At 54.2% G+C, this 9,571-nt stretch overlaps 1 protein-coding gene across 2 annotated transcripts in view; it reads right to left on the bottom strand.

Annotated features, from left to right (window-relative positions):
- The window catches only part of CAND2 (cullin-associated and neddylation-dissociated 2 (putative)), a 38,835-nt gene that overhangs the window by 13,362 nt on the left and 15,902 nt on the right, over positions 1–9,571 (bottom strand). For both annotated transcript variants that reach the window (XM_011952342.1, XM_011952343.1), the window contains 6 exons: positions 9,155–9,260; positions 8,861–9,003; positions 6,826–7,118; positions 6,254–6,395; positions 4,386–5,888; positions 2,083–2,178 (listed from right to left, as the gene is read on the bottom strand). In XM_011952342.1, coding sequence (XP_011807732.1) covers positions 2,083–2,178; positions 4,386–5,888; positions 6,254–6,395; positions 6,826–7,118; positions 8,861–9,003; positions 9,155–9,260 — 2,283 coding nt within the window. The remainder of the gene's footprint in view (positions 1–2,082; positions 2,179–4,385; positions 5,889–6,253; positions 6,396–6,825; positions 7,119–8,860; positions 9,004–9,154; positions 9,261–9,571) is intronic.

Genomic DNA, 9,571 nt, shown 5'->3' with positions numbered 1-9,571 from the left:
TAAAAGTACACAGGCGTGGTGGCTGGCGCACATCTGTAGTCCCAGCTACTCGGGAGGCTCAAGTGGGAGGATTGCTTGAGCCTGAGAGGCAAGGGCTGCAGTCAGCCATGACTGTGCCATTGCCTTCCGGCCTGGGTGACAGAGCGAGACTCTGAAAAAAAAAAAAAAAAAAGGAAACATGTCAATAGAAAATAGGAACCAGCTTGAAGGGCTCCCAATGGCCAAATCTGAGACAATCTTGAGCATCAAAATTAAAGACAGTAATAGGTTATAACCCACAGAATGAAGTAGGAAGAGGCCATGAGTCTCTAATGACAAATAAATTGATGAATAAATAAATAAATAAATGCAAGAGAAGAAAAAGTTCTTCCAGACAGTAGAATGCAAACCTATAACTATGGAAAGAATAATGGAACTAGAAAGTCACCATTTGGCAAATATCACAGTAATCATTGACTCAGGCAAGACACAACCGTGGATGCTAAACCTAGTGGGCAAAAAATTGATGAGAACAAGGATGTTTACATAAAATACTTATTTTATGTACTCAAAAATTCGTATTCATTCCAAAGGAAAAAAGAGAAACTTTAGAGTAGACAGAAACCCTGGCAGTATCCATCTGAACTGGGTGATCAAAGTTACCATCACCAGTCAGGGGACAAGCCACCTCTATGTGCCCCTGATGTGATGCACTGGGAAGGGCAGGAAGGCTCCCAGCAGAACAGGATGCAAGCTCAGAGCCAGCAGCCTCTTCTGGGCCCCTTTCAATGGTGCTGCATTGGCTCCCAGGTTCCCCATTCTCTGTGAGAACACAGCTGTGGGGAACTGGTAAGACCCGAGTTCACATCCCAGCTCTGAGTTCGTTTCCTCACATGTAAAATGGGGCCAGTCCTACACACCACGCAGGAAGCTGTGAGCACCACTGTGATGAGGTATATTAAAGGGTCCGATGTGGTACCTGACACACAGTGAGAGCTCAAAAACCAGTTCAAATGTTCTAAAGCAAACAGGAACCCCAGGTGAAATCGCTAGTGGTGCCCATCAAGGGCAGCTCCCTCATGATGGAGGAAATCAGGCTGGGGGGGTGGTGGGGCACGTGCCCACTGCACTAGGGCAAGGGACAAAGTTGCTGCCGATGACATTGCTAGAACTTCTGCACATGTTCTCCAGTGCAGAACGTGGTCACATCTGCTGACCCCTTGGTCTCACACAACAGGCCCCTGGCAGATGAGGATCAACACTTTTTTTTTTTTTCTTTAGTGGTGGCAGTCTCCCCCTGCCACCATGCCTAATTTTTTTTTTTTTTTTGAGAGAGAGTCTTGCTCTGTCACCCAGGCTGGAGTGCAGTGGTATAATCTCTGCTCACTGCAACTTTTGCCTCCTGGGTTCAAGTGATTCTCCTGCCTCAGCCTCCAGAGTAGCTGGGATTACAGGTGCCCGCCATCACGCCTGGCTCATTTTTGTATTTGTAGTAGAGACGGGGTTTCACCATGTTGGCCAGGCTGGTCTTGAACTCCTGATCTCAGGTGATCCACATGCCTTGGCCGCCCAAAGTGTTGGGAGGTCTCAGTTCCTCTCCTCACAGTGAAGGCTGCTTGGGCTCCTCAGGCCAGAAGATCCCTCAGACAGAGGCGATCTAGTGGGCAGGGTGGCAGGGGGAGCACTCTTCCCTGCCCCACTTTAGGGCCCACAAAAGCTAAGGCATGTGAGAGGCTGGTGGTTTTCCATTCCCAAGAGTCTATATGTTTATGAAGCATCTTCTCCCTCAGTTGCCCATGGGCCTCCAGGACAATTCTAGAAGATGCAGATAATAAGAGTTTCTCACGTCCATTTGACAGATGAGGAAAGCGAGGCTTAGAGGTGTGATGGACATGCCAGGCCCACCCATGATTTAGTGGCAGTAGGGAGGTAGGGATGTGAACCCAGGCCTTTTAACTGGAGGGCCAGGCCCTGCTGCCCATCATGGGCATGCCTCCCGGGTCTCCCACTGCCCTTGGCTATTGGGTAGGAAACATCAGCCCGAGCTCAAGGACTGGTTGGGGGCACTGAACAAGGTGGGGGAGGCAGCAGGGAGGTGCTCACCGATGAAGCTCTTCAGGAGGGGGTCAATGGGATGGGGCTGGTCTGAGATAAGGAACTTGACTGCTGTGATGACGGTGCTCCGGGTGTGTGGCCGACCTGCAGAACAAGAAGAGGTGGAGGTGAGTCAGTGAGGGGCAGGGGGCAAACCTGGATGCTTACAGGTCAGAAGGTGCTGAGGCTCCTCCCCCTGCTTCCCTGGAAGACAGACCTGTACCCCCTCCCCATCTCTGGGAAAGTGGATTCTACCATTTCCTTTGGCAGCCTTGAATCTCCCCTCAATCCTTCATGCTGCAGCTGAAACAGTAGGACTGCCAGTGCTTAGGTAACCACACCACCGGTTGCAAACAGGGAACCGATAACCAAGACAGGAACTGCTCCGACAAAGACTTTCCCTCAGGCCTTGGGATTTTTCAGACATGTTATCTCAATTAGTCCTAACAATGATCCTATTAATTATGATAAAACAGTATTAAAATCACCAATAAAAATAATCTCTTTGACACATGAGAAAAGAGAGACTCAGAGAGGATAAGTTCATGTCTAAGGCCACACAGCAGATCCAGAATTCCTGGCTGGGCCCTTCCCCCTAGGCCTGCGTTCTGGCTGGTGGTCAGGGGGGCCTAACAGAACTCTGATCATCTCCAGGCTCGGTCACGGAGAGCTCGCTTACTTGTGCTCTGCTGCTTGCTTTCTGAGTAGAGAAGCTGAATAAAGAGGGGGAGGACATTCCCTTAATGAAAGAAACAAATGGGTGGATGCTCCACCTGCCTGAACCTCTCCTCGGTGGCTTGCCCCCCTTGCCCCCCACCCAACCCCCAGCACACTGCAGCGAGCGGGCTAAGGTGCTTCCACTACACAGGCTTTACGTTCAGCCTCAAGGAAAAGTTTATCAATTGGTGCTAAGGCATGAAGGAATGGAAGTTACTGAACTCAGACTTTTAGCTTTTACCTCTTTCTCTTGCCAGCCTGACTGGCTCCCAGGAAGATTTAGGGTGGCTGATGAAGACAGGCACAAGAGAGTAAGATTAAGTGAACTGAAAACAAGAACAAGGCCAAGGACGACTGAAGGCAGGGAAGTGAGAAGGAGACTAGAAGGAAGACGTACAGACAGCGTCAGTTAGGAAGTTCCAGGAACCTACTAGAAGCAGGCCACTCATCTGGCTCTAAGCTTCCCAGCAGTTGGTGGTAAAAAGGAAATGTGACCAGGTGGCTGGTTCAACAGAATACGTGGGACAGAAACAAATAGGTGTTTAGGCAAAGCAGGGCTCCTCTGCACCTTAAGACTCTCGTCTGTCAAGGTTCTTTGTGTGATGTAATAGATAGTGTTCTCAACAATGTTCTTTTCCCTCTACAGTCATGAGGCCAGACAACTGCTTCTTATGAACCCAGCAACCCAAGAAAGCCTTAACTGAAATCACTAACATACCTAGTAACAGCAGCAGCTCTCAACTTACTCAGTATTAATTCCTGTAGGTACCACACAGCGTACCAAACACTGTACCTGCGTTCTATCAACCAGAGCATACACTGGTTCCGTAAGGGGCCAGCTGGCCAGCTTGAAGCCCACTGGCCTTTCATTCTGGGGACTCTCCCTTTCCTAGGAGCCCCACGACCCCACCTGCCTGCTTTCCACCTCCTGAAGCTGAGATACCTGGTGTGCCAAAACGTGACAAACCAAAACGCCTGCCCCTCCTGGTTTTTGCCCAGCCCTCCCCAAGCCTCAGGGGCATGTCAGCCTGTCCCAGTCCATACTGACATCTGCTCATGGCTCAGGCTAGCTGAAAAGAGCTGACCCTCTGCAGGTTGCAGTCTATGGCTACTCAGAAAACTGTTTTTGTTGACCTCTGTGTGGAGCACTAAGCTACTGTCCATATCAAGGATTATGAAGTTGGCATCATGAGTATTTTTTTTTTTTTTTCGTAGAGGCGGGGTCTCATCATGTTGCCCAGGCTGGTCTCAAACTACTAGGCTCAAGTGATCCACCCACCTCAGCCTCCCAAAGTGCTGGGATTACAGACATGTGCCACCATGCCTCGCCAACATCATGAGATTTTTAAGTGTATTTGTGGTAGGGACCTATCAAGGACTCTGTCCCTTCTATCCCACAGTCCCATAGAAGGAAGCCTTTAAGTCTTAGGTATCACTGTGTGTTCCTCTGTAGCTTCCTTGCCTCTGTCGCATAGATACCATGATTCTTGTACCCAATGACTTGAAATAGCTCACTCGGCCCCAGCTGCTTGGATGCTCAGTGGCAAACTGCCCACCTCCGCGCTGGGTTGCCTTGCCCACACCTGTGTGCCTACCTGCAGCAAGCTGCTTCCGGAAGCGGGGCAGAAGGAACGAAGGGTTCACAAGGACCAGCTTCCCAATGCACTCGGCCACCACCCCCCGGGTACCCTCCTCGGCGCCCTCGCAGCGCCGGAACAGCAGGGCCCAGATGTCCTCAGCGTAGGGCTTCAGGCTGTCAGGCTGGGCGGCCCCCAGGGCCTCCCTAAGTGAGTGCAGCAGCAGGTACTGTCGTCGGGGCTCAGCCTCGATCTGCTCCAGCAGGAAGGGCAGGAAGTCCGGCAGGCTGCCAGCACCCACGCGGCCCAGTGCATAGGAGGCCGCAGCCCTCACATCCTCACTGGATGACCCCAAGGCTTCCAGGAGCACTGCCTTTAGCTCCCGCTGGGGGCCTGGCCCAGCCACCTGACCCACCTCAGCCAGCGACAGGAATGCCAGGACTTTGACCCCTGTGCTGGAGTGGGGCGACCTGGCATCGCAGACCAGACGGTTGGCTGTGCTTGCCGCCTCTTGGGGACAGGCAGCTGAGAGAGCTGCCACACACCGGGCCAATGAGTGGAACACCTGCTTGTGCAGGCCAGGCCCACCATCCACAGCCTGCTCATAAACAGGAGCAGTGAGCAGGCTGATGAGTTTGACATAGTCCACACACGGGGGACGGGTCCCCACCAGGGCCTGCAGGAAGCCTTCAGCGGCTGCCAGAACCCCGGCTGGCAACAGGGGCGAACGCAGCAGCCGCAGCAGCTCTGAGAGCACAGGGCCACTGACCTCTACCAAAGAGGCTGGCTGGGCCTGGGTCACTGTGGCAAGGAAGTCCACAGCCAGCTGGGCCACATGCATGTCACTCTCGTTGACCAGGGCAGGCAGCTCAGCCAGCACAGCCTGCACGGCAGACGGTGGGAGGCTGAGGCCCTGGCTCTGGGCCAGGGCATCCAGGGCTGCCAGTGTGGCCAGTCGCAAAGCCCGCTGATTCTTCCGCAGGAATGAGGCCAGAATGGGCAGTGCCTCGGCCAGGATGGGCTGTAGATCAAGCTGTAGTGGGGACACAGCCACCAGCGTAAGCGCCTTGACGGCAGGCAGCCGGGTGATCTCATTCCGCAGGCGGTCCAGGAGGAGCAGTAATATAGGCTCCAGCTCATCCCCAAGCCGGTCACCCAGGTGGCCTACAAGGTGGCCCATGCAGGAAATGGCCCGCTCCTTCACCTCCTGGTCCAGGTCAGTGGCACGGAGTCGCGCCAGGGTAACCGCAGACATCTCTCCAACATACGGCTCAGGATCCAGTATCCGAGGCCTGTCCAGCGGCCACAGGGCCTGCACCAACTCCTGTAGCACCACCAGGGCCTCGGCTGCAATCTTATAGAAAGGGTCAGCCACACAGGCCATCACAGGTGGCAGGAGGGTGGGCAAGTGTGGGTGGAAGGCCTCAGCTGGTTCGGTGCCCAGCAGCCCCTGCAGAAAGGCCAGGGCATCCATCCGGATGGTGGAGGAGCCGGAGCGGTCGGCCAGCGAGAAGATGATGCCTGTAGGGTGAGTGCAAGGGTTATGAGGCCACCGCCTCTGATGCAACGCGGCCCTCCCTGGAAGCAAGGCTGGGGTACCTACAGGTGCCCGAGCTGGACTGAAGCACCTAAACTCTTCTACAGAAGTTTCCAAGAAGTCAGCACTGACCAGTGGCCAGGGTTGAGGGAAACATGTCCAGGGAACTCATTGGAACCAGCCTTGTTCTCACTGCTGGTAGTGGGAGGCCACTGGAGACTCCTGACCAGGGACTGAGCCTGGGACTGGGTCCCAGACTCTCTCAGAAATTGGTGGCTCAACTCAGGGGTGGGGTCTGGGTTCTGGAAGTGGCCCAGAACAGCAGATACCTGGTTGCAGTCCAGCCTACCTGATACCAGCACAGGCATGTGCTCAGCCAGGCTGCCGGGGAGGACGCCTGCCAGCTCGGTGAGGAGGCTGAAGCATCCCTGGCGCGCTCTGATGCTCCGATCTTTAAGCTGCCGCTGCAGGGCCTTGACCACAAGGGGCACCTGTGGACAGGAGTGGGAAGTCAAGGTCAGGGACCACCAAAGAAACCTGCCAGGCTGCACACTACCAGGAGGCTTTGCCAGACACATCCCCAGGGAGGATGTCGGCATCAAGGTATCTCCCAAGCACTCATCCTTCACTCTGTGCCAGGCTTTTGGTGACTGCACACAGACCCTTGGAGGGTAGGCATATTTCCCACATCCATTTTACAGGTACAGAGAGACCAAGCAACTTGCTCAAGGTCACCCAGGCAGGTTGGCTGTCACTACCACACTCCAGAAGCCTGGCTGGCTCTCGCCCCCTACCCCGGGGACCCCTTCCCTTCCACAGCTGGATGTTCTCCCCAGGTGAGTTTCCAAGTCCAGGGACACTAACAGTGAGTGGCTGGGTGGGCAAATTGGGGGTAAGGGGTGGAGGTGAAGGCACACCCACCTGTCCACGTAGCATGTGGAGGTTGCTGCCGGTCTGGGTGGGTTCCTCCATGGCCTCCAGCCATCCCTTTGGTGGCCGCGTTTGCCGCAGCAGTACGATGTAAGCGGTGAAGACATCAGCCTTGACATTCTCCTCGCGTTCTTTGAAGCGGCGGATGAGCACAGGTGCCAGGGTGCAGTAGAAATCAGGCAGCAGGTCAGGCCGCGAGCTGATCAAGGCTGCGATGCACTTGGCAGCTGCCCGGCGCACCTTCCAGCTCATGTCATCATCATCGCTGTACTCATCCTCACTCTCTGGGGCAGGAACAAGACACACGTGGAACCCTCGTCTCCCAGGACAGGTCTGCGGCTCGGGGGAGAAGGGATGGGGAGGAGAGGAAGCCGGGGCTTCACCTTTTGCTGATCAGCTTTTATAGATACCCTATGGGGAACGTTCCCTACCTTTTAACGGGCATCTACTGTGTGCTACAGATGGGGCTAAGCGTGTCAAACCCATAATCTTATTTTAGCTTCATGATGACCTTTTGAGACAGGGATTATTTCCCCATTATAGAGGTGAGGAAATTGGGGTTTAGAGAGAGGAAATGGATTGCTCCAAGTTAAGGAAATACTTGGAGTTAAACTAGAGTCCTCCCTGCCTCTAGACCCTTAATTGTCTGGACTGTACCAGGGAAAAAACAGACTTCCAAGTCGTCGTGTAGACTTGGAGAATCAATTTGGGCCACGAAACTCATCTTTTGGCATGAGGTTTCGCTATGTGATGCTTCGTTTACTGGGACTCCAGAAGGGAGAAGGGACAGAGCCTCCCTTTGGCCTCTTCTCTCGCCTGATCTCTGCCTCTCAAGGGTCCCGATTTCAAAGGCTTCCAGGCAGGACTAATAAAGAGGAAATGCTGGGTTTGTATGGCTTTCTACCCCACAATCTCCCTGAAAGTCAAGGGCTCATGCAGTCTTTACCATCACCTCAGAAGTGAAGGTACTGCCGAGCCCCATTTTACAGATGACAAGACTAAGGCTCAGAGGGGGTGAGACTCTCAGGGCACGCAGCGAGGAACAGCAGAGCTGAGATTCAGGCCCACGAGGCCCAGACCTATCACCTGCGGAGGCACTCAGGAGGCTCAGAGGAGGACAGTCTTGCCTGGGAGCGCCCCGAGGCACAGGCTCAGAGTCCAGCATGGCCTTGCCCATACCACTCTGTGGACCACTTGGACCCACAGGGTGGTGTCTGGGCAGCCACAGTGGGCCACAGCCAGCGGGCAGCTCAGCAGCCATCCCCTCTGATGGACCACTGTCACCCCCACAGGCGGCCACCCATGAACACACATCTTTAGCTCCCTATTACTGACAAGTGTCCCACCTCCCTGGCTTGGCATTCAAGGCCCCCACATGCCTGTCCAATCTCATCTACCATCCCATCTTGTTCCAAGTACCCCATCAGGTTCTAAATCCATCGTCTCCATCTATGCTCTGCCTTCAGGCCTAGCGGCATCTCTGCCCTGGAAATCTATCTGAATGACAGACAGGACCACAGGCACAGGAGGAAAGAAGCTATCAAGTCCACCCCCATTGAGATATCTCACTCCTCTGCCAGTGCCTGCCATTCCACCATCAGGGCTTTCCTCTGCTGGGTTAAAGACATTATCTCCCGAAAGCCATTCACAAAAGGGTACACAGTGGCAGTGCAGAGGTGGGGGAGTCTGACAAACCTGGCTCCAAGGCCCAGCTATGCCAATTCCTAGTTGTGTTATCTCAGGCCACTCTCTTCTCAGTATGTGTCCTTGTCTGCAACACGGGGTAATAATATCTGTTTTTCTGGGGTTATTGTGAGGAACACAACCAGCAAATGCTCAATAAATGACAGCAGTGACTACTATCATTACTGTGGTCTATGCAGTCACAGCAGGTGGGACTGGAGCTTGAGGAAGAGCTGGCATCAGGACAGGGGCATCAAATGTGACCACTGTCTTTGGCTGGAGGATCCCAGGAAGGCTGTGCTCACCTCCACCCTCCAACCCCAACGATGGGCTATCCACCAACCTTGCTCACTGAATTCACTATCCTCTGTCTCCATCTGCTCCTCATCCTCATCACTGTCGTCGTTGTAGTTGGGGTCATGTTTTATGTACTGGAGGCAGAGGCTGGTCACGTTGGGCATGTGAGGGCCCATTTCCTTGGGGCACCTGTGGGGTAGGATGAGGAATGCTTTGCTGGATCCAGTCAGGATGGGAGCAGGGGGTAGGGCCCAACGGGAGTCCTGAAATTTTACTGCTTTGAGGCCAGCATCCCCACCAACTTCCCAAAGGGGTCCCCAGGCAATCCCGCCATACATACTTCCTCAAGAAGGCCTCAAAAGCCTGGAGGCAGGACTCCCGGAGCTCATCATCATCCAGGTTGCAGAAATCCTCCACCAGGGGCACCACGCGGTCCAGGTGAGCCCCTGCAGGGCCAGGTGGGTCACTGAACCCAAGCCAGACACTCTCATGGAGTTCCCCCAGCCCGCAGCACTCAGCCTGTCCCCCCGCACCTACAGCCCTGCCACACCGACAGCCCTGACCACTGCAGATTCAACTCAGAGGTTTCATAGTTCAGGGTTCTAGCCCTGACTCTGCCACCCACCTGCTATGGGACTTTGGGCAGGTCACAACATTTCTTTGACCTTAGCTGATTTTCACAACAAGGATAACAATGCCTCCTGGGCAGAGATTTTGTGAAGATAAATTATATAAAGATAAATAGCTGGCTGGGCGC

Source organism: Colobus angolensis, unplaced genomic scaffold, assembly GCF_000951035.1.
Source record: "Colobus angolensis palliatus isolate OR3802 unplaced genomic scaffold, Cang.pa_1.0 Scaffold34, whole genome shotgun sequence".
Classification (NCBI taxonomy): Eukaryota; Metazoa; Chordata; class Mammalia; order Primates; family Cercopithecidae; genus Colobus; species Colobus angolensis.
The sequence above is the reverse complement of the archived record's forward strand: the minus strand, read 5'-3'. Positions and strand labels throughout refer to the sequence as shown.